Here is a 26243-nt window from a genome sequence, read left to right on the forward strand (position 1 = left end):
AGCCGCTACCGAAGAATGGGAGGAAGAAGAATCCTGGAAAACAACTTGATTTCTAAAAAACCATATAAACCACCACCCAATAGCAAAAAGATTAAAATCTGAAGCAGGCAATAGGGAAAAGCAATGGCTGATGATTTGACTAAAAGAACAGTTTGTCAAGTGAGAAAGCGAAGGGATAACAGGCCAGGCAACACCCTAATTTCACGGCAAACTATCTTTATCTCTCTTTCGGTCTTTCCCTTCTATTAGCATGAACTATTATACAAATTCAACTTTATCAACTGTTTTTTATTAAAAGACCAACACTCTTAAATTTTTAGCTCCTATGATACTCCCTGTGTCCCATATTATAGTATCTCCATCTTTTAAAGTGTCTTGAAATGTAATTCTTGTTTCCTTTTTTGATTTTGCACCTTTCCATGTTTTTTCTAGAAAAATTGTGCCACCATTGTCACTCTCTTTCCTAAAATCAGCTTTTTCCCCATAAAATTTATTTCCAATACATAAACACTCTTTACCTTTCTCTTACATTCTATTGACTGTAATACCCGTGCAAAAATGGAATCAGGCACTATAATATAAGACGGAGGGAGTATTATACTATTGAACTCTTTAGATGTTTGCTAAATATAGATCGTGTCAAAAAAAAAAAATTACAAGAACTCTTTAACATTTCTAATATGTTATTTAATTTGAGGTTGTTAAATGTAAGACAGATTTAGTTTTATTTTTATTTTCATACTCATGACGTGTATATAAGATTAATATTTATTAAAGTAATAAATAATAAAAGAAAAATATGTATGCAGCTCAAAAGAAAATCCTCCTTACAATTGAACCGGGTCATAAGTGTAATAGGTGTATAAAAATGCATGGGAGAATGAGAGTAGTTGACCTGAAAACGATACGAATTCGTTATAAAATGCTACTGATAAAAAAACTTGAATGACATAGAAATGGAAGGTGAAAGAAATTTTAATTATTTTTTTGAGTAAGGGGGAAGGAAAGTGAAGAAAGGGGAGAAACTGAGAAAAGAGATGAAAAGTACAAAAAAATATAGTATTTTATACGTATTTAAGATGTTAGTAGGAAATCATAGAGCGTGATTTAACAACCCAACAAATATTATAATGTTGAAATATAATTGAATCATTGTAACATGATTTATTACCCACATATTCATGTCAAAGGACCATTTTAATAGTCAAGTAATTCAAGTCACATCGAAAAAAAAAAGAAGAAGAGGGTTACAACTTAAAAACCAATAACCAAAAGCCAAAGAGGTTACAAAATTGTATAATAATCCAAATCTGATTGTCCTAAGATTTGCTTTCTAGAATCAACTCATGTGCACCTTATGTGGGTGTGGGTTGTGTCTTGCTTCTTTTCTCCCCTTATTTCAGGCCTTCTATTTGTTTACATGTGGAAATTATTATCAGGCTCTCCCCTCCTGCCATTTTCTGCTTCAATTATGTTAATTCGAAGTGCAATTTTCTTAGGACGCATTTGATTATTTGATATGTGAGATATGGGTATGGAAATCATAAGGCACCAAAAGTGGGATAAAGATAGAAAAGTTGATGTTTTATATCTGTTTGTTATATATTGAAAATAAGCTGGAAATAGATAGTAAATGTACTAAATAACTTTACGTGTTATTTAGATATTTAATTGGTGAATATTAAATTGGTACATGTCATACGAATTGGTATCAATGTCTCTTTCAATTGGTGTTAATGTCTCTTTGAATTGGTACCATAAAAATTGTAAAGTAGTATTAATGTGAGTACGTGACTATATGAATATCTTTTTAGAAAGGTTTAAAGTACAAAATTAAAATTGTGATTTTTCTTAATCGAACTTGTAATAGTATGTTAATAACTACGAATTTGATATCTTTCAGACAAATATCAACCCTTCCTTTGTATATGCCCCTTGGGTATCAAATTGGGTGTTTGTCTCTACACTTATCCCAAAAGAATATCATGATCCCTACAAATAAATTATAAACACAGGATAAGAGTAAATTGGGATACGTTATTCCCATGCTACTTCTGTATTGCCACAAACAAACAACCCATTAACAATTAGCTCCATATAGTACCAAAATGTTTGATTGGAACATTTGATTATTTCTAGATGTGCGTAGTTAGATGTTACGAAACACAAGGATCAATGATGACTTGATCTTATCTTGTCAAATTCGTATGAGACATGCTTTGAAAATGCAGTCCTCACAAAGCCCAAACTGAGTATTCCACTATAAAGCCGATCGACTGGTGAAAGAAATAATATACTTTGAAAAACTGAGTGCTTATTTCTTTTGGAGACCGATGAAAATGTAAACGAGTTTCGGAGCATTCATAAAATAATTTCAGACTATATTTCTTTTGTTCATTAATTTGTACATTTTATACATAAATATACAAGATAAGCTACAAGATTCATGATCAAACTACAGTGATAGTTACTATCAAAAGAAAAGAAAAAAACTAGTGATTATTTCGATACAGCACAAAAACTACATGCCACGGTTTGGGCAACTATTTGCAAAATGAGATGGATCACCACAGGTAAAGCATCTTCCTCCGGATACAGGTTCACCTGTTGCTGAAACAAAAGTCGTATCATTCCCACGACTCCTCCCACCACGTCGCCCCCTGCCTCGACCACCTTGTCTACCAGAAGTAGCATTTGAGCCTCTTGCATTAGTATTCTGTCCTTGAGCACCATCATTCATCATATCCTCCCATCTGATCATAGGCAATGAAAAACTTGAAGGTAAAATGCATGGAGTTGGATAGCCATTGTACTTAAATCAAACACCTAATCTAACCTATACTGATCATTCAATGTTCAGTGCTGGGTCAGTAAACAGATATGGTCCGTGCAATTCAAATTTATAGAAAAAGATTGTGGAGTCGACACATACACAAAGAATCTGCACTCCTGAGATTGACAGGAATAGAACTTTCTACCCCTGTTGTTTTCAGTATTAGCTGTCCGCAATGCGCAGGGTTCTCCACACGAATTACATGTTACTGACGATCCCCCTGTGGCAGTAGAGCATTTTACGTCAGGAAGCAGTTGTGGTTCAGCATTTCCACCATCAGAAAAAGTTGGTTCAAAAATGAAGTCAGTCTGCTAAAAGGACACTAAATATACAACGAAAGCACAAACTGACCCTTTCTTAGACAAAGCAGATCGATTTCCTCAAATAGTGATGAAATTAATACATAGAGGGAGGACTAGAATTCTAGAAGTCTGAAATATAGATTAGAAGCCATAAAAAGAGAATTGCAAATCCACATTACACCAATACACCTGAAAAACCCATTGCAGAAAGGCCCAGAAAAATAGATCCAGAAAGAAGCCGAAATATTTATAGTATCAAAGTGGAGTTCTGTATACTTAATGCAAAAACATACGAAATCCCGAAACTGTCATCATTCGACATTTTGTGTAAATCACATGGTTTTGCCATATTTATAGGACTAGCCATCCAGAAGGAACTAGATTTGATGTCTACCAAGCCTCATGAGAGATGCCATTAGTTTAATAATTTTCCAGTCAAACTTAACATATTAAGTTTGGTGACAATGTTAAGTAAAAGTGTAAAACCATGCTCAATTCGGGCACTAAAAGCCCAGAGAAGACGGGTGACATAGCAATACTACCATCATACCATTTGTGTGATTTGTTGCTCGAGACCCAGCACGACCAGATATTGACACCTGAGAAGGGCAATTATTTGAATTATGCCCTGCCTGTCTACAGTGGAAGCAGACACCACGCTGAACATTACTTGCTGGATTGCTGCCAAAAGAGGTGGTTGGAGTTGGTCCTCTCACTGAAGCTACTTGGAAAGAAAATAGTCAGATATCCAGGAAATATATGCAAAATCAGGAAAGGAAAAGAGTTTAACAATTCCTCCACCCCTTTCTTCAGGCAGTTGCCTAGATTTAATTTTTTTTAAATAGCAAGAACACAAGATATAAGATCTTCAGAAGGAATGAAAATAAGGGACTTAAATGACTTTTTTGGGGCAACCATTTATCCAAATTTGTTGGGTAAGCTTCCATAAAAATACTTCAGAGCTTCAATGCCTCTAAGGAGGCTCTTGCCAAAGGCAGGATTGGAGTAGAGAGGAAGGGAGGCAGATGTATGCAGCCTAGGCATTGAAAATGAGGTGGTTTCCAATACTTGAAGGCTGAAGCTCCTTAAGTTCATATACAAGTGCAGGTGTACTGACACAAACCACATCAAACAATAGAGCATCATCGAGATGTGGAGTAGGTACTGCCAATCTTAGGAAGTATACTACACTATAATCTACCTAAAAGAGATAGAAGGCATAAAACTTACGGCACACCCCAAGCAGCATTCCTGAAAGATTATTTGACAAGTCATATAACAGAAGGTTGTGATCCCAAAACTACCAGGAACCGTCGACAAGCAAAAACATGACAGATCAAAATATAATTGGGGTATAATTATAGGTGCTTCCTATCCTAGGCTGGCTGATTGTTTCTTACAGGGCCTCCTTCCCCCCACCCCCACCCCCACAGGCTCCAAACCAATCTAAAAGATAATAATTTATGAAAACACTTCATACCAGATGTCCCAGAAAGATTGCGAGGACCAGTTCCACATATCTCTGTTAGCTGTTTGAGTGTATCATCACATCCACCAACACAACCTGAGAGGATATTCAAATTAGTTCACAGATAAGGGTGTGACCTATTTTCTCATAGATACTGAATAGTGTTGGAAAGTGAGGAGGAAAAGAAGGGTTCTATATTCCTTTCCCTTCAAATAAGACTTGCTTAAAGGAAAAGGCACCGATTCCTTCCCCTCATCTTTTATGTTATTCAAATAGCAAGACTAATTTTCTATCCCACCCCTTTCCCTCCAAAGTTGTCCTCCAAATATATGGTTTTTGCCACAGTACATCTTTTTTCTGAAAGTAGCGTTGCGATGAAAGTCCACATAAATCAGAAATATATTACAAATAATCTTTGCACTAAGAGTACCTAAGTGGTCCACACTGTAATTTGGAGGAATTTCCAAGCGCCGAAACTTGAACTGAATCATGAAGATTGGACCTGTATGTAGTTCATAATTAATGCAGGCATGATGTCAGTGATATACTAAACAAATGTGAAAACATATAGCATCAGAAGAAAAAATTATGATTGTAGCAGATCTACAGTCCACACAATCTCCCATATGCACATAATTATCTATACACTTCGAAATGTTAGAATAACCTGGAGAGCACGAGTTGCATGTATTAGAGGTCACAACCGCTTCTGATATAGATCCAGGTAGCCAAACAACATTTCTGCACTGCAAATTGCGACAAAGTGTAATTAGTAATATTGGATAAGTAAGCTGCCAGACAGTTCATGATAATTCACGAAAGAGGTTTTAGCATGAAGGACAAGCACAGAACAAGAAATTTTGATGTGGCAATCATGTCCAAGTTCATTGAAGGTATGTGATGGAGCCACATGGCCCACATCAATAAAGAAGTGTAGATAACCAAATTCCTGATCCTTACTGAAAACAAGGAACTTATAACCATCCCGTAGCAGTAAAATTTTTAAGTAATCAACGCTTCTTCGCTTCCTCATGAAAGAAGCAGATAATAATAGCATACTCTGCATGAAAAAAAAAAAAAAAAAAAAAAAAAAAAACACTAAACCCAGCTTAAGACATGAAGTGACAATTGAATATGATGCAGTCAGGGGCCACACATGCCCAATCTCACTGGTAAATGCATAACAGCTGTTTCATGAATCATGTAAAAGATCCATCCATATCAGAACCGTACAATGACACAAAATTTACAACAGTGACGAAGAACCTCTCAAATACCATCCGAAACTCAAGAATTAACTGCATATTCTTTGATTAAAAAAATAAATTTACCAGGCTTCACATTCATTAAATAAAAAATGCAACCATAGTTCAATAGATAGCTACCTGAGGAAATCCCAAGCACCCAACCATGAATTTCCCATCCTGCAGAGAGCCAGTTAGTCAGTGAAATTTTAAGCTTGATATTCAACATTTGGAAAATGCAATCTTTAAATATGCACTCTTATATCCTTTTAAGTAGTTGAGAAAGCACATATAGTGAACAACGCTCCAAGCCTACAAGGGACTTTTATGGGGCTATGATCAGATCATTTAAGAAGTACAGACACATCGGCATCATTTCTATTTTCCTATGATGACCTTGATGGTTGGGGGAAGCATCAAATACAACTTCAACAAAGCATCATCAGAATATAGAACTATCTGCCAAAGATAACAAGTCTGTCAAATCATGGCGCCTATTACATATATGGCTATATATTCCCTCCGTCCCCAAAAGAATGCTCCACTCCCTTTTTTTAGTCATAGATCCCATTATTTTACTCTCACATAAATAAATTGTGGTCCATTATTTCAATTTATCACCAACTCACCCAAATATTAAAACTTGTGCCAAACCCAGGGGCAGCTACTTTAAGGGGCAGAGGAGTAGTATTCTAGGGAAGCAAATAGAGCAGATTGCCTTAGTCCCTCAAAAATTTCGCTATCAAGACTTATCCAAATTGTCTTGGAACTCAAATACAAGTCTAAATGGACAATATTTAATGTTTCATTCACAACAAGTTTAGAAATTAATACCAACTAAATCAAATATTACATTGAAATTTGGAAATTAGAGTTTTATTTATATATTCCCCAAGCATTGTCATATACATTAATTAAAAACCGAGCATGACTGAGGGATTACCTAGTTAGTATTATAAGCAGTAGTGAGGCACAGTGCAATGGTCAGATTAACTCAGATAACAAAAGAAATGGAGTCCTAACCATCATCATAAATCCTCCCCCCCCCCCCGCCCCCTCTAAAGACTCCAAAGAGGGAAACAAGTGATCACACATACCAGAATGGAGACACATCAAGACTAATCTGGCGAGAAAGGAAAATATATAGAACTATGATAGTTGTCATATAAGAAAATTATGACTGACACTCATCATACAGCTGTATAAAGGAAGATGGAAAACCTCGTAACCTCCCTTGTAATTGCTCACAACTCAACGCCCTTGACCAAACAGCCAGAGATATGTTGTTTGACATGGCAGGCACACTGCCACCCCTTACATCCAGGTCATCCTTATGTATAAAACCCCGTAATCGCACCTACTAATCCTAATGCTAAAATATCCACAATTTGATGCACAAGGATGTTGTCACTTCTCTACTTACACAATCTTCCTATTTATGTGAACTTCAACTCTTTCAATAAAATCATGAAACATTTTCATAAAGTTCGAGTCAAAATACGTTCACGACATCAAGTATGCCCGCCATACATACATGAATTTCTTTTATTGTGGTATAGCCATGTGTAGAATGCCATATATAAAGCGAGGATAGTGGCATTGGTAATATACAAGTTTTGATAGAGCTAATTACCAGTCCAATACTCAATAACTGATCATATGTTTCAAATCTTCTTTGCTCAGCAATATATATCTTATAACTTATATAGCTTCCAAGTGGTCTACTAATTGTTTGTTGCGACCAGAGAGACAGCATTAGAATTGATCAAATGCATCTCATCGACTTATCCTCTATCCTGTACAAGAGGCATCTCAAAAGTTTCAGCTGTTATTTGATCTTTCAAGAGTGTTTACACCTGCAGTTCTATTTTGTGCTGCATAACAATGTACATTCCATATCCTGTTCCTTATACACGATATGTTCCCCACATAACATGGAAAAAGAGTATACTTAGTTTCTTAAATCGACAATTAGAATCATAAGTGGATGGGATTTCCATGAAGTCCTTGCCTGCTGTGGTAAGAATTTTACATCGACATAATACTTGTGCAGTTGTGCCTGATAAACTATTACAGAAAAGAATATATACAGGCACATCCAAAACTCAAATAAAATGCTTATCATGATAAAGGAAACGTATGTGTCTCGCACATGGACTCTTGCCCAGAAGTAAAACCCCATAACAATGACTCAGTGCAAATTACATGGAACAGACACATCACTCTGGAGATGCAGGCAAGAGTAGAAGATAGACAAACTATGTCTGAACAGACAATAATTCTTCGTTTCCTTACCGGTTTGCGTTTCAGAACCATATCAGCCTGTCGACAAAGGCCACAGCGACGAACAACTTCACCTATTGCATGCTGCTCCTCTACACCAGGCCTATTCGTTCTACAGAAGAATATATTGATCAAAGCAAGGACATAATAATTCATCTGAGCAGTCAAAGAGACACCATTGTGAAAACTTGGTCAACACTACTGTACGCCATCCCAAAATACAGTCAAGGCTGGATTAGATTTGTAGATAAAACAGATAAATGAACCCTAAATGTTATGATATAGACTACCTCATTTTTTGTTATTCCCAGTTTTCTTTTGGGGAGTAACCAAGGAATGTGACTTAGTGGGAAGTCATTCGAATAACACTAGTTGTTTTGTGAAAAAATAAAAACAAAAGTGGGAGCAAGTAAAATACATCCCAAAAAGGAAAGTGGGAACAACAAAAAGATAGAAAAGGAATACTCTAGGAAATTTATGCACTTTTTGGGATTATTCATCTATAGATATGATATTCTTTCCTTTATCTTGCCAAAGAATAACCATTTTTTTGGGATGGAAATAGTACCTGTCAAAAAATATTTCCATGGCTTCAAAGAGTTTGACTTTATTCTGCTTAGTCTGCAAATTTCTCCACAAAACACGAAACAAAATGTAGAAAGATGAATTCAATATGAAAACACAAATCGCAGATAACTGAAGGTTAGACCAAAATGAGGAAAATTAGAGCATACAGAATACTAAATGATTTATGTTTAAAGGGTCACAGACACTTACATCTAAGAAACAAGCTTTCATTTCCTGCAAACAAGAAGCCAGAATTTCAATTTTTCTCTTGATGCCTAAACTAACAGCTTTCATATCATCCTCCATTTTGGATCTGAGATAAGGTTTCCAGAGCTCGTATCTGGACATAAAAAAAAAAAAAAAAAAAAAAAAAACAAGAAACAGAGATGAAAGATTGAAACTTGAGAGTACAGACTCGTGGAACAAATGCATTTCTCACAGAATTCCATCGGAATTGTGTCACCGTTTGTGGAAAATAAATGGAATTGTAAACTAAAAGGACTAATTCGTCATAAACATTCCAACATATATATAGGGGACTTCTTCTTAAGGAGTATAGTAGATCAGAGAAATTGGATTAACTGTTATTTTCTCTTTTGCCTTTTTCAGGAAACTTCTATTAGAAGCACACTTTTCAAATCTCATTCATATCATCATATCAATTCATATGCACCTCTTCCTCAGTCTGATATGACAAGCTTGAGTTTCTGTAGAGACATGTGAAGGCGAATTGGTGATAAGAAAATTAAGATATAATTTATAGGAACAATAAGAGTAATTTGGTCTCTTTATCACTTGGAAGATAAACCATCTAAACTATCAGATCTTTCTTCATTCTGTAAAAATCAGTTTTCTGCATTGTACCATACCTTTGCCCACTATATATAAAAATAAAGACAATTTACAGTTCACTTCTGAAGTGTCAACAGAAGCAAACCCAAATGATTTCCACATTCACCACACCATATTAGCATATGAAGCGGATATCTCTTTGGCTTTTTAATAACTTGACGCTCAAGGCAATCTAGGCGTGTTATAATTGGAGAGAAATGACAAATTCAAAGAATCTTGATTCCTCTAACAAAATCCTACGGAAGTGTTCATTTCAGAGCCTGTCCATGGACACATGGGCGCTAAGATTTCCTCTGTTTGTCTTAGCTGGTTATTCGGCATTGCTGATATGCAGTCCTTTTCATAGTTGTTATCTAAGGCCTTGTAGTCCTCCCAGCTATCCAATTGTTTGATTAATGAAATTTATCTTCTCAGAAAACAATAACCACCAGTTGTACCACGTACCCCCAGCTCCAGGCTCCCCCACCCTCTTTCTCTTCTTCTTGCTTACACTCTTGCCAACAACCACTATCTGTTGCCTCTTCTACAGTTCTATCCATAACCTCCCTGTGCTAACAGCTTGTATGGAAGAAAAATATAAGAAGGAAGAGGAGGGGATGGAAGGTCATGAAGGGGAGGGAAAACCTAAGGTTTTCCTCTGGTGGATACTTAGATAGCCTAGAAGAGGAGGGAAACAAGGGGAGAGAACTTAGGAGCCATTTGGTTGCCTACCAAGGAAAGCAAAGTAGACAGAAGCCCTATCCCATTGTTTTCAAATAGATAGAAGAAAGGATAATCCCACTTTCCTTATTATCTCTCTTTCCTTGTTCACGATCACCCTCCTTCATCCTCCACCACCACAACATTTACATACTACTGCTATCTATCATAGCCTCCACCACCCTGCCATCCACCGCCTCCTGCACCAATGATTACCGCAGCCTCCGCTACCCTTACATCCATCGCCTCCTCCACCAATGATTTACCGCAACTTCCACCACAAACATGTTTTATGGTCACATTCAACCACTGAAAGTTGAAACTGCAAATCTGGATGCCGAATTCGAACATCTAAAGCCACTATCAACCATTAAATGGATATGTCTCTGTCTCTCTCTTAATCCCTCGAGTGATACTATCAACCATATTGGAGATTCGGAGCGGTTGTGGTGTTCTGAAATTTTTGAATCTGGGCTCATGGTGGGTTGAATAATGCAAGTGTATTTTGGTTGAACTGTTGTTGGCCTGAGGGTGGTGGGATGGAGAAGGGTCGAGGGTGTTGGGTTAAAAAGGTGGTGCAGTGGGGGTTGATAGTTTGTGATGTTAAAGTAGGTGGTTGTGGGTTGATGGGGTCAAGTGAGCAATTAAGGATGTTCACTGGTGGTCATGGTGAAAAGGAAAATGGGGGAATTTAACCCTAGGGGCATCAATTTAAAGGAAAATAGGGGAATTCAAAACCTTGGAGGGTATGAGTTTAGAGGTAAACAGGGTGAACCTAAACTGAAAAGTGGGGAATGGGAAACCCAAAAAACATCAACCAGACAACATATAAGGGAAACCACCTACTAAACACCCCCTTATTCTGATTGAGAGGGTACAAAGAATAGAGCCGATTAGGAGTCCATTGTCAATTTGTCATTTCATTTTTAACTTACCTTGTCGAAGCTCATCAAACTTATGCCAGAGGAATGTAGCATTTGACTGTTTGTTGACGAGTATTTGAAGCAATGACCACCTTCTGTCTCTCCTCTCTCTCTCAGATTTTTGCAGTATTGTATTGCACATACTATCGTTTCCTATTTTCCTTCCATTTCCTCTTGATATTGGAGAGATTTGCTTCTTAAAGAGTAAAGTAAAATAAATTTGTCCAATTATTATGAACTGGAAACTTTAAGATGAAGGTTGGGAAGAAGATGAAGATCTGTTATGAACTGAAAACTCGGAGATGGATATTAAGGGAAGAAGGTGAAGATTTAATTGACAACTGAAAATACAGAATTTTAGATAAAAGAACAAGCATTCAACTTTCAAGAGGCTTGATTATCTTCGAAACAAAAAAAAACTAGGTTGCGATAAACTCTCACAATTTTCTCGACTGACTTTGTCCCTCAAATTTCTCCTCTCTTAAATATACAAATTGATTCCTTTCCCTCTCTATCCTCCAATTTACACTCTGGCTTCCTCCTGAAGTTAATGACTTAATTCTGATAGACTAGAATTGCTCAAGTAATCTTCTTGTAACTTATTTACTTATTCATCAAGGTAATTCTAATTAACTAATCATGAAATTCCCACAGTTCCCCTCCCCCTTAGGTTGATGTGCTACTATTATATGCAATGATGCGTGCGAAAGCAAAGTGAAAGTTAAATTGCATAATTATAATATCCAAATCCTTGTTTTTATCTAAAAGATAGGAAGTTAATGAAGTTGAGAAACTGCCTCGACATCTGATAGAAATGTTGTATAATTTGACCTTGTATTTTAAAAAAAGGAAAAAAATGGTAAAGGTGAGTTTGATTGTTTCTTATTTGAGGGTATATTTGTAGTTTAGGGTGGACACCAAGTCCCCCCCCCCCCTCCCTTTCCCTTAAATAATAGAGATTAAAAACTTAAACCCCTCACTGGCCCTCTTTCTCTGTGTCTCTCATGTAGCACATTCTAAGGTCAGGAAACTAGTGATTTGTGGCGATTGCCAATTGGCGCACATGGAATTGGTAGGTGGTCCAGAAAATGTTAATTGGTGGTTGTAGCCTTGTAGGTGAAAAGTATTTGTAGGAATTTTCATTTCCCAAAGCTTTTCAGAAGCAAAGTAGAAATTGGTAGTGGAGAATCGTGAATCATTATATTTTAAAGGAACCAAGTGGATAAATGAAAAAATATAAGTTCAACTAAGCAGCAACTGAGCAAATAAAGGGCACTCTTTCCCTATACTGAGCTTACGCCACTAGATCATGAAAGAACTCAGTACATAACTATGTCTATAAAGGATACTCATAAAGGGTGGATGAGCAAGTGACTTACCCCATGTCATCATATCCCATAACCAATGCTTCACCCTGAAATTAATATAATGGTCAATAAGATTAAAAGTTGAATATTAAAGAACCTGGCAAAAGATTTTAGTGAATGCCCAATACCTAATGCACATGCCAAATTGACATCACATGACCACAAACAGAAATAAATACATCTGAATAAGGGAAAAAAAAATAAGATATTTGATAAAAAAAAAAAAACCATGCTCCATGCATCAAATGATGAGCACAAGTTGGTAGCCACTCATTACCTTAATTTCTCATCTTTTTGTTACGTCCATTTCTTTTTAACCTACTCTGAATAAGTTATAGCTAATTGCTAGCTGCTAGATAGCATACACCACACAGAAAGAGGCTGAAAACGGAACAGATATATATAGCAATAATACAGCAAACAAAAGAAACTCAACCAAGGGGACAATGTTACCACACAATAACTGAAATCAACAACAAGGATTCATCATCAGGCAGCAAGACTGTTAAAAAAACTGCATAAAATAAAGCTAAGCAAAGTTTTTAGGCTAGCTGTTGGCATGAAATGCAAACACATAACCATCAAGGAATTAAAAAATTAGCTGCACTGAAAATACAATCATTGAACCTTCTGGTCAAATATATTATTAAGTCAATAATCTAAGAAGGCAAATCTTGACGATATGATCTCCTGATGTGTGCTAAACTTCACTTATAAAAATGTGGGTGCTCCAATAGTTGGATACATTGTGCAAAGTAGTCACTCGGGCACCATCTTCAGTAACTCTAGAATCAACTCTAAACATTACCCCAGTATAATGTTAATATGCTTTTCTATTTATACTCTTGGAAACCAACTGCCAAATCAACACCACCTATTGCCTGATTGGCCAACTGTTCTGATACAGATGCGACAAGGCGACTCAAAATATTCAGATTAGATCTTTTAAATTACTGGATTTGGATCATCTTACAATTCAAGGTTGCAAGTGGTGTTTCGGTGTTGATTTTAAGCCTGATTTGTTACTTGTCTTACTTGGGAGTACACTTAAGCCCAAGAAACAATAGGTGCAGCAATAAAGAGAAAGCCCATACTCGGGCAGCAACAAGGCGTAGCTCATTCTTTTTTTGGGCCGGGTTTTATCTTATTTGTTTTACGTTTTGTTTTAGTTTATTTTAGTAAGCATGTAATATGGCAAGGAAGTGTAACTCTTAGAGTTCTCTAGGCTGCTGAGTGTGCTAAGTGAAAGGGCTCCAAAGTTCAGCTTGATTATGGTGTTTAAATACAGCCATTAAGAGGTGAATAAAGGGGTGTCTTTCCACCTTCCTAGGTGTGTGAAGGGTCAGCCCTTTGGCTGACGTTTGTCCAAACCTTTTAGCTTCTCTCCTAGCTTGTAATCTCCTATAAATATGGGAAATGAGTATGAACGAAATCAGTTTTGAGTTTCGGTAAAGAAAACGAGAGTTTTCTATGCTTATTTTGAGTGTCTCAATTCTAAGTCGATCCCCTTATAACTTTGAGCGTGTTCTTGAGTTATAAGATTAGGGTGAGATTTGAGTGTAATCTTTGGCCTAAGATCCCATTACCATGAATTAGTTCTTGGGTTTTGGTTATTTATCTTTGGTTTGAATTCTACTTATCTTTGAGTGAGACTTCTTTACTTGGGTCTCATCTTCCTACAGTTTGGAGGGTGGTATTGGACCTACATCAGATTCCATAGGAAAGCAAAGCATAACCCCATAATTAAACATTTGGTAGATAAGCTGTGAAAAAATTAGACAAGAGGAATAATTCTTTAATTTAATGTAGGCATTCTAATTTGAGAAAGACATAAAACTAAAGGAGCAATTAGTTCTGCACATAACTAGTACACCATAACGTAAAGGGAAAATTACAAATGTTCAAAAAACAACTAGTAATTAGCAAATCATAATGTACAACAGATATCTTACAAGATTAGTTGGTGAAAAACGAGTATTTGCGTCTTTCACAGCATAGAAACGATCCAACAGCTTCTTGATGTGATCATGCATGGTTGCGTCAGTACCAATTCCTGCCTATATGAAGGTCGTAACACATCATCAATGACGAAGAATAGTTAGGCAACAAGCAACATAATGATCGACATATAGATTTAATGTTTTTTGCACGATCAATTCAATTTTATATATCTCGCATACTTTGTCCATGCAACCGAGCAAATCAGCTTCACTTAAGAGTGGCGGTGGCCTGGTCACTCCCGAATCTAAAGTCAGTGTAGTTGGCGTAAACTGCAAAAGAAAGTCACGTATACTATTCTCAACAAGTAATCAAGATTTTTATCGTAAATCAGGAAAAAGAGCATAATAATCAAGACTGGATTAGTCACAGTTGTTAATTTGCTCGCACCTAACAAAATTACTTCTTATAATAAGGACCAGATATGGGGAAAGTCTATTGCCCTACATCCGTCCTGCTACGACCGTTATAGTTTCTTTCTATTCTGGTTTGTTCCAAAACACTGTAATTCTTAGGTAGTTAGATATCTTAGTACAATTCTCCTTAAATGTACATATATATCCCTTATAATTTATAATACGATGATTTCTAAGTACAAACTGATAATACTAACTACATCAATTAATTCAAATTCACTTTCTATTTCACCATCTCCAAGACACATCTTTGACAATCCTTTTAAGGAAATATGCTATATTGTAACCCCCCACCCCCCACCCACACCCCCACCCCCACCCCCAATTTTTTACACTTTTATATGGTACCACCCTAAAGGTTGAATTTCAAGTGATTCCCCTCAGCTCTCAGTTATTAACACTTGTATTTGGTACCATCTCAAACAATTAAAGTCTCTCCCAACACCCACCAAGCCTACCCTGCCAAAGTTCTCACCACAACCAGACCAACCACGCACCTCCTTCACAACCCATCAACCATTTCTATAGAAGTAGGCAGCAAAATTATAATAATTGGCAAAGGGTTGCGAAGAGGGAGCTTAATGGGTTTGGTTAGTGGCAATAGCGCTATATTGCAGACTGTAGACGGCTGGTTGACATGCAGTTAACTTGATAAAATGGAGTATTGATACTGAATAAGAATGTTACAGATGAAGGGAACCACGTAAATACAAAACTTTAGGGTGGTAGAGATAAGGAGTACAACCGAATGATGTATAATTTCCTGCTTTTATTGGATCATTAGATTTTAATAAATAGATACATGAATCAGTAACAATTACATTTACATCTAACATCTTCAATTATGGAAGGGAACCCTCCATCCAAATTATTTGTAGAGGATTCAATCGAGCTAAGGTGAGTCATAGCATGAGTTGCCTCATTGGCGACAGCCAACCCCAAAAAAAGAGATATAATATGTAAAAGAATATGACTAGCTAATAGTACTAAATTTGTCGTAAATTAACACCTAATTAAGAACCATAAATAAATCCCGAGTGCAGCCACTTATGCCCCCGCTATATCAACACCCAACTTTTGCATCAATTGCAAACATGTCGCTCTTCTCACACTCCCTTGGAAATCCCTTGTGATAATCTCCAAATCTAGCCCTTCTTCCCAAGAAAAAAACTGCAATATTAGAATATAGTTTCATAGTGTTTCCATCAAATGGTTACCAACTAGCACACTCTCGCCTACCCCCTTTGCAAGTCATTTTTGACACTCCTTAGCCTCCGATATGCATTCAACAAGCTACTGGAAATCAAACACCAAACTATGGAAACCAAGCTTGTTATCTCCCTTCATTTGAAAGTATTCTCTCAAGCAATCACTTATCAATATAAGATACACTCATACAAGGTAACACCAACACAATTGTTGAAGACTCGAAAAGCATCAAACAATTAGTGACTCATATAAGTAGTATACAAGCATCTCCCTATCTGATTCCCTTCTTGAAATAACAAGAGCAACCCATCAGACAAAATCCGGGACTTAAGATAATGATCGCATGCCTTGTTGCCAAGAAGGTAAGAGTTTGCTGCAAAATCCTATTAAAACATGTGGACCATGGCATAAAGGCTTTAAACATTTATGTCACTTAATACTTGCCTTAGACATAGACCCTCCTTGGAAATCAAGATAACAAATGCATGATTAATTCATAGATTTTTTACCACACAATAAGTATGAAACTCTCAAGATGTCTTCACAACTTGTTTCTTAACCTGCCTATAACCCAAGGTTATAAACTTGAATGCAAATGATATCGGCAAGCTAAACATGACTCCTAGTACAGAATAACAAGAAAACCTTGCAAACTTCATCCCATAAAAAAAGTTGCTCCTGTGCTTAACAATTTCCTAGGCTTATTGATCCAAGCCTTTTAATATCACCCTAAGAACTAATTTATAAATAAAAGCTCCCAACTCTTTGAAAAGCATTGTTTCATTTTCATCCTTAGCTTTTACAACCCAAAGCGTGGATTATGGACTAGGGTGCACAATGCTCATTGTGCACCCAAAAAGAGCATATAGTTAATATAAAAGAACACGAACTTTTTTCAACAATTTTTCTACTTTAAAAAAGAACACACGGCTTAAAATTGAAGAACGTGTAAATCTATATTTATAAAAGAACAAATGTTATAATGAAAGGAACGTATAGAAAATGAACATCTACACTTAAGGTAAAAGAACATATACCTTTTAAATTTAAATTTGAAAAAGGAATCTTTACTTGCAAAATTTAAGGAAACAAATAACAATAACTTTTTAAAATTATAGACTCTAAAAATGATAAAACGACGTAGTTTAGAAAAGGGTGCACCATGATCTACATGCACTTGGGTGCATGTACTTATTTGCGTTTACAACCTACCAACTCTGAATTTGATGATCAACCATTCTCGAAACACTCCATTGCCATCATGCATTCAAAGCAATATTCTACAATATTAGGACCCAGAAAATTCTTTTCAAAACCCCATCAAACGTCTCCTACTCCAACTCATTGCTCAGTTCATTCAGAGCTCTTCAATATACCATCTTTTCACCCATAAGCTATAGATAACCCCTAGGAAATGTTGACATGACGGCGTGACGCTACTGCAATTTTAATAGTTATTATGTTATCTAGTTTTCTTACAAAATTATGCTAGAGCCATCTTTAGGAAAGCATTAAAGGACCTGAAGATTTGTTAATGACAAATCAGGATGTTCGCATCATGGAAAAATTTGAAGAACAAACCTGTTGTCCAAACATATAAGTTGGAATCACAGAACCTCCCCAGCTTTCATAACGATAAATATCCAAATAATTTTTCTGCAAAGCAAGAAGCATGAATTATAAATTTTAAGGGGAAAAAAAAGAATGTTAAAGTCATAAATAAATCTCTCAACTCTAAAAGCTTTATATCAATCTCTATTCTATAAGCCAACGGAGTTTGGTGTCCACGTAAAAAGAATAAAATACTCTCTCACATATAATAATCAAATTCAATTAATTTAAAAATTATGCAAACCTTATCTAATTAATGGATTTTGCTACATATGCACGTGATTTTTAAATAAAAATGATATTATATTTTTCTTTAGAGGAACTATGTGAACAATTTTCTTACCTATTATTGGAGGTTATTAGATGTTATAATATAATTTTGCTTTATTTACTTACGCACACATCGTGTGCATATAACAATAGTTTTCACTTTTCAGTCACCATCCAAATTTGGCACGGAAAAACTTGATAAATATTATTGCTTGTAGGAAAAAAATTTGATACTTGCATAGTAACAATTGACGACTAAATGAAAAGCTTGACATTCAAAAGGTTTGATGTAGACCATCTTTCTTGAAAGTGCTTTCAACAGGATTTTCATTTACATGTTTCTCTCAACCCTCAAGGGTGAGTATATGGGCTTACACCTGGTGAGGTTTTCTGATAGGTTTACAACTAGTCAAGTTAGTCGTTTGTCAAATAAGATATGTGTGAAGCAGCTATTATAATGTAAATGGGCTACTCCACCTATTGCCAAGTATCCCAGGTTTTTGACTAAAAGATTATTGTGGGCTTTGTTTGAGTGAAGTTATGCTACCAACTTAATTTTATAAGTCTCTAAAGTTCCAAATCGATGACTAATGTCAAAGACATATAGGGATAACAGAATATATCGCAATAGAATATTAACAGATCAATGTCACCCCATGAGGATGATAGTCTATGCTACCAGTAACATAAGAAGATAGGCAACAATTTTCGTATGTATGAATTACGGGATCGTTGAGCTTTTTTGAAGGAACAGCTAAAGCGCACTTCACACAAAATAGCAGCATACAAAAAATGACACCTACAGCCTAGAGTGGCAGCTCTATATTCAAATATTGCTGGCCCAAGATACAAAAGACCGCTTGTATCTTCAAATCTAGATATTTCAAAGAAAATTGAGAAAACCAAATGAAACTTACAGAAAGTATCACTCTTCCTGATGCAGAAAACAATTCACCAGCAATATCAATTTCTACAGTAGTTTCAGCGCTCACAGCTGGCTGGGAGACACAAGCCAGGAAATGGCGAACAACCAGCTCATAGACTTTCTGCAATCAAAGGAGCACGTAAATCACAGCAAGATGTGTGTATAAGCTACAGATGGGATGAATATATAAATTCATTTCAAAAACATATTAGAGAAAAACTGCAGAAAATTGTTTTGAAATCAGTACACGGAATTTTTTTTAGGTAAGATGAATATCCCTTTGCACTGGTGGGGGGGAAATAGGGGATCCCACTTTGCAAGGGGCAGGAAGCCAGCCAAGAATCAAATCCTTGTCACAAGGGTGGAAGAAGGGCCTCCGACCAACTAGGCCAACCTTGATTGTTTAGTACACGACTACACGCAATATATGATGAAAGTATTAAATATTAATACACTTCTTAAACGATCGAGTAGTATATGTGTACTAACATGGTGGTCTTGGCTCCATCTAGACTCTCCAGCAGAAAACTTTGTTGGATGAATGGGTGGATGAGCTTTGTCATCATGGCCCCCACTACCTGGATTTTTCCAAAGTGCTGCTTCAGGGTCTAATAGCCGCTGTGCATAGGAGCCCCACACCGGATGTGCTTGTTGTTCTTGCACAATTGCCTAGAATTATTAAGGTCCTAATCACTTCTCCATCAAATTCAAAAGAGCACAAAGCAAAGCAAGAGAAAGCAATAGAAGATTGTGCATGTTCAGAAGTCAGCTTTTTGCATGAAATATAAAGAAATATTAAAAATTAGATCAGAGTTACCAACATGCAGATCAGTCCTAGCCGAGAAAGAGTCAGTCTCAGTACGAGGATAACTGATGAAACCAGATTGATATAGCTCTTCAGCCACCTGAGAAAAAAGGGGGGAAATTGAAAGAAAATGATGTTACTATGTGGACAGTAGACTTCAGCATCCAGCCTCCAAGACTCCAATCATGATTCATGCACACTCAATTTGCTTGGTCATCTTTTTACACGATCCATCAGTAGTATAGTTGTTTGTACTGGACAGAGCAAGTTCTAGCAGACTAGCACGAGTTTAAACTTGCATAGCCACCACTCAGTACAAAACAACCATGAAGGTGCTCTTCTATAGCACTGAACGGATATAATTATAAAATCATTGGCCCAAAAAAATTTCAGGGTGAAAAAAAAGATGGAGCAAACAATGATAGTCCCTGAAAGTCTGCACCAAGAAGATACAATTAATTCCAGTCAAAAGTGGAGGTCGACAAAAAGAATACAGCTCAAGTGACTCCAGAATTGGGGCGCAGTTTAATCCAAAACACGAGCACGTTGTCAAAAGAAAAAGAAAAAAAAAGACGATAAAAATTCAGTTGGGTGCCTGTTTAAATTAATTCCATCCACTACTAAATGAGTTGCCAAAGCAAATGTGCTAAGAACTAATATTGTAGGGGAGAGGGTATTTTAGATATTATCTCTTTAGTTTACTTGGGGAATAAGTGGGGTAGTTTGCTAAGGGGAGTAGTATAAATATAGAGGAGTTAGAAGGGAAAAGGCATCTTGAAAATTGATAAGTTTAGTGAGAGAAATGATTACTTGGGAGAGCTCACCCTCTCGAATGTTGGTTAGGTTGTAATCGGTGTTTATCATCAATACAATCATATCTTAGTAGTTTTATCTTACAATATTCATAAGTAATTCTTCTTAATTCCTCTAAATCTGTTGTTATGCTGAGAAATTAGCTTAGAGTCATCTTGGTTCATAACAAATGGTATCAGAGCAGCACTATTCTGGGAGATTAAGTGCCTGATTTTCGTGTTTACAAAAAAAAAAAAAAAAAAAAAAAAAAATTCTGCCATGGAAGTTGCCAGTGCTCCTGGTCTGAAAATGAAGGAGATCGGAAAGGAAATCGCGAAAGAGGTGGAGGAAAAGTGAGAAGAAGTTTTGAGAAACTTCAAGAAGATTTGGTGAAGATAATCAATGAAGCGTTCTCTCCAATCCAACGAAAATTGAAGTTACTTCGAGAGGAGCTTGAGGAGGAAGACAACCAGAAAAATTCAGAGAGGGACGAAGAGGTGGTTACAAATCTGGAGAAGGTAAGATCAAGTGGTTGTCATAGAAAAGTTTTCGGTGACGAAAGAGATGGAGATCCGGTCACCACCACTTGTGGAAGAAACTTCTGGGAGGGAGCAGGTTACAAGGCTAGTAGAAGGCGTGGTGATTTTTCGGGGGGTTATACCGGTGGATCGGGTGGTGCCATAAACAAATCTGGTTGTGTTGCAGCTGGAAGCACGTTAAGTGCACTAGGCTACAGATCCGGCCGAGGCTACAATCGCGGTGGTTTTGGTGGTTCCAGTCGAAGAAGGTTGTTTGAAAAGGAAAGAGAAGAGTCATTTGAACCTAGTGGTAACGGTGGAAGTGGGTCCGGTGGTGGTCCACTTGGAGGATATTTTGAGAGAGGAGGTGCCGGAGGAAGTGGTTCCGGTGGAGGTCCAGGCGTTGTCTTCGGTGGTTCGCCGGGTAGTAAATCTGGTAGTGGTTGTTTACAGGTTCTGGGAGATATATGTGATAGTGGTTGTATGTTGGATGGTGGAAAAAAATGTTTCACAGGTGGATCTGGTTGTGGTCTTAGTTATTTGGCCGGAAATTGGAAGTTTGGTGTTGGAACCGCCACTTGTGGTGGCCTGAAGAGGGAAGGAGGAGTAGTCCTGAAGTGCAGATGTGGCTCAAATGGATCGAGTGGTGGACCTGGAACATTTTTCGATGAGAAATCCACCGGTGATTCAGATCTCCTTGCCGGCAAAAATGTTGGTGATGAAGATGGACGACATTCATGGAGGGGTTTATTGCAGAAGATTCCAGAACTTGAGCAGCAAAGAAGGATGAGTGAGGTCTGGGTTGGCTTAGAGAAGAAGCCATGGCTAGAAGGAGGTAGTAATGGCAATCTTGTAATTACTGAAAAAAGAGAGTCCATGGGCCAGCCCATTTCTAAATTCTCTCAGCCCAATCTTCCTGTCTCACATATAAACCCCACTACTCACAGACCCACTTTCTTAACACCCAAAATTTTGAGCCCTTATTTCATTAAACTCATCCAGCATTTAATTGTTACACTATATTCCTTTTCTGATTTCTACACTATCAGTTCCACTCTCACTTTGACTTCACAACCTCACGGCCTTCCACTTCCTTGTGACCACTTGATCACCACCCCAACTTTCTTCATCTCACCAGTTCCAAATTTCCTAAGTTCTTCCACAGCTTCACTCACTTCTCCACTCCATCTCTTTAAACCCAAAACCTTCAAGCCACAAGCCCATAACACCAGCAGCACACCATACCATTTCAGACACTCTTTCCTTCATCACTTCCAGGACTTTTTCTTTCTAGTGGAGGCACTCACTCGAGCCGAGAACTTTGAGGAGGAGCAGCAACACGAGCTAAAGCATAAACTAGGCTTGGGGACTGAAGGGCTGCAAGACACTGAATATACGAGTAGAGGGCCAGAATTTAGTGATGATTACGACCCACCTTGAGGACAAGGTGGAAGTTTAGGGGGCCGGTAATGCTAAGAACTAATATTGTAGGGGAGAGGGTATTTTAGATATTATCTCTTTAGTTTACTTGGGGAATAAGTGGGGTAGTTTGCTAAGGGAGTAGTATAAATATAGAGGAGTTAGAAGGGAAAAGGCATCTTGAAAATTGATAAGTTTAGTGAGAGAAATGATTACTTGGGAGAGCTCCAACCTCTCGAATGTTGGTTAGGTTGTAATCGGTGTTTATCATCAATACAATCATATCTTAGTAGTTTTATCTTACAATATTCATAAGTAATTCTTCTTAATTCCTCTAAATCTGTTGTTATGCTGAGAAATTAGCTTAGAGTCATCTTGGTTCATAGCAAAATGTTCATATCCCTATATACTTAATGTAGTTGCCTTGATAAATATAATGGAAATATTAGTTTATTACTGTGACATAAGTCTGTTGGGATGGGGATTAGTCACCTGAAGACTTGCAAATTAAGGGCACCACTATTATTGTCACACAGACTAAAACAGATTTGGGAAAGATAGTCCCTCTGAACATTTCCTACCTTTCACAGACTGTCCTCTATACAAATTTCCAGACTCTCATCTAGCAACTTAGCAGAACTGAAAGAATTACTGACAAAATATTTCACTTTGAAACACAACCAAATGAAGCTTTTATTTAAGTCTTGGTCTTACCTTCATGGTTTGCTCTGAACTCATCCTGAAGTATCGTGACGCACGTTTTTCAAGCTCAATTGTACTTAGAGGGTAAGGAGGATACTTAAGTTTTTCCTGTTGTCTAACCATTGTGACCTGTTAAATGCATTTTGTGAATAATCAGCTCCTGAAACCATTCAGTGGAACTTAAACTTTCAAAGTTTACATGAGAAAACATAACCGTCCCTTCTACTCACAGTAGCAATTGGCTCCTCAACACACATCTCGTAAATAGAAACTGCACAGGTATAGTCGAAAATATGGCCACGCCTGTGAAAAAAAATTCAAAATATATCTTCAATAGCTATAAATATTAAAATGATTGGCACGGAAAACTGAATGATGCTAACATATTTTTTACATCCAACTGAAATTAGCCATTCCTTCCTCTGAGTTGTGAGAACAATTGATAGTCCAAAACTCCTCAGGTTCATGTGCTTGTATTTCCCAATACCTTTCCACAACAAAGCCAAGTGTTGGAAACTACAGATGACAAGAGCTACAATGTCAAAAATATAAAGAGAGAGAAAGGAGTAGAAAGATGGCATGCGTACATGCATAATGGTCCAAAGATTAGGAATAAATTAATGCAGCAATCAGGTGGCAATACCTGACATGGACCATAACTTAAAACAAGACTTCTGTCATCAGTAGCAAAATTGAAGTTGAAAGCATCTTTAAGAAGCATGGTTTGGAACCTAGTGAAAGAAGCACCAATACGTAGATCTATCTCCTGTACAGGAAACAAACATTATTCAAGATCCCTGATCCCCTGAGAGGATATAACATAAAAGTAAAAGCATGAAATATTTTTGAATATCAAATATCGCAGAGGTCTATAAGGAGTATAAAATCCAAACTCCACATATGCTAAATCCTCCAAATATACAGGGCGGGGGGATCAATTAAAGCCAGTCCACCATCTGCAACTATAGTTGGCAGATGTATCTTTACTAGATCATTCACTAATTATCCCCTGATGCATAGAGAAGTATTGATAATCCTTATTCCAGCATCAGCTTATAGTCTATTATTCCTAATTCTTTCTCTATATATTCAACTGATTCAAAAATCTACATCAGATGATTCACCTCCAGCAAGTGAAAAGGCCACAAGATCTCGGCCATGCACAAGCATACAAGACAGTCAGCTAACAGGTACAACAACATTATTTAACTCTATCTACCACACACACTTCCAATAACACATTACAAAAAGGAAAAAGCATTTGGAACAAAAAGTTTAAGTTTCAAAAAGGTGCTTAAAGTAACAAACCTGCCTCGCATCTACAGCATCAGCAAACGATTGATTAGGACGATCAAGGTTCTGTACTGCCTCATGAATTTCCCTGGTAACTTCGGGACAACCAATCAGTCCAATAAACCCAGAGGGTGATAAATCACATCAGATTATCAGAGGAACATATTATAGAGGTTCAAACCTGTCGATCAACGCAGAGAAGCGAGCTCTCCACATATTTAAATTGGGGTTGACTTCTGCACAAACCTCAATTACCTCAAATGCGATATTCTCTCCTTCCCTATCACAATCAAGCCACAGTATGAGCCACTGGCAGCTCCTAATTTCCTGCTGCAGTGTTCTCTTGATATCCACCTTGTCCTAAATCATCAGATAATAACAGCAGTTGGAATCACTACAATTTAGTATTAAATAAATTAATAGGAATACAGAAGCATGAGTTGCCTTAAAACAAAACTTGGAAAATGCAGGAAACCTCCCTACATCTCATGCCCAACTAAAACCTTAATGTATCAACCTTTTCCAAGGGAAATGTACAGATAGGAGTTCGGAATATGAACTGAAAAGAATAATATTCCAGAAACTATTTCGAACACGCATTACTGCACAATGTAAATATTCAGAAACCTCCGTCTTAACCTAGCAACTTCCATATCATTAGTATAATTTGACCCTCCTCTTTGATGTATCCTGTCCAACTATGCAAGCAGCACGACCACTATAAACATGGGGGAGAATTAGGGGGAGGCGTGTGGTGACTAACAACCATGCCCATTCGAAGACACTAAATAATATAAACTTCACTAAGTAATCACAATTCTATAGTACTATGGCAGGTCGCAAATGTTGTCTATAGACATTCACCCATTGAATCAAGTATTCCAACTGATTTCTCGAATTCATGTTCGATACAACTCCTATTACAAAACTTCAAATGTCTGCACATGTGCCTATCAAACTCAAACTAGCAAAACCCCAAATACAGATCCCCAATAATTCAAAACTACGGACACCATACTATTTTATTCCATCATGATACACAAAACCAACTAAAACCATCATTCATTCATTCATTCATTCATTCATTCCTCCTGATGAAATATGCCTTGAATTATCTGGTACTAAGATTAACCAAGCACGGGGTATATTCTGTAATCTGTACTCTCTCCTAAACCTAATAAAATCAGTTCTCTATGGTGTATGGATGTACCTAACATCTTGTTAGTGAACCACATTAAATCTCTGTATTGATTGTTCTTTAATTCCTCGGTACTCTATTACATTCGTTATAACACCTCCAAACTTTCAGATATTGAAATAGAAAAAAAAGAAGAATTATTAAATGGACAAACCTGAGGAACACCTTTGCGAACAGGAGCTTGATAGAGCTCAACAGGATCACAAGAATGCCATTTTCGATACCGGTCGTCGAACTCGAGCTCCATTAAATGACCAGTAACGGAAGTGAAAAGCATATGAATTGGCTGACCTCGAATTGTATAATCAAACTCGAAGATTTTGTTGTACCTAGACCTTCCTTCTCTCACCCTCGCTTGATTACTTGATAAAATTCCGGAAACAGCTTTTGCCACTGACGGCTTCTCTGCAACGTTTAGTGCCCTAATTGGACGATTTCTGGCCATCGGAGATTCGCCGGAGATTGCAGAGGTGTTTCTAGGGTTTTTGGGGAGAGAAAATTTGGGGGTTTTTTTGGATTATCATCAAATGTCATGTACTAGTAACGGAT

At 37.0% G+C, this 26243-nt stretch overlaps 1 protein-coding gene across 3 annotated transcripts; it reads right to left on the reverse strand.

Annotated features, from left to right (window-relative positions):
* Nucleotides 1–2360: 2360 nt before the first annotated feature.
* On the reverse strand, nt 2361–26243 carry LOC104890580 (DNA topoisomerase 3-alpha). Of its 3 annotated transcripts, none has more exons than XM_010676121.4 (24): nt 25849–26242; nt 24678–24856; nt 24512–24584; nt 23847–23969; nt 23598–23719; nt 23434–23506; nt 23216–23332; nt 19789–19872; nt 19457–19636; nt 18960–19088; nt 17743–17817; nt 14719–14808; nt 14491–14595; nt 12551–12585; nt 8908–9037; nt 8699–8751; nt 8143–8242; nt 5989–6027; nt 5271–5349; nt 5034–5105; nt 4616–4699; nt 3686–3856; nt 2933–3053; nt 2361–2753 (listed from the first exon to the last, which is right to left on the reverse strand). In XM_010676121.4, exons 1-24 carry the CDS (start codon nt 26137–26139, stop codon nt 2522–2524), a joined length of 2757 nt encoding a protein of 918 aa, XP_010674423.2. In that variant the 5' UTR covers nt 26140–26242; the 3' UTR covers nt 2361–2521. The 3 variants fall into 3 exon arrangements, with proteins under 3 accessions (XP_010674423.2, XP_048499314.1, XP_048499315.1); XM_048643358.2 differs by having other exon boundaries at nt 2701–2841; nt 25849–26243; XM_048643357.2 differs by lacking the exon at nt 17743–17817.

Source organism: Beta vulgaris, chromosome 4 (genome assembly GCF_026745355.1).
Source record: "Beta vulgaris subsp. vulgaris cultivar EL10 chromosome 4, EL10.2, whole genome shotgun sequence".
In the NCBI taxonomy this organism is placed as follows: Eukaryota; Viridiplantae; Streptophyta; class Magnoliopsida; order Caryophyllales; family Amaranthaceae; genus Beta; species Beta vulgaris.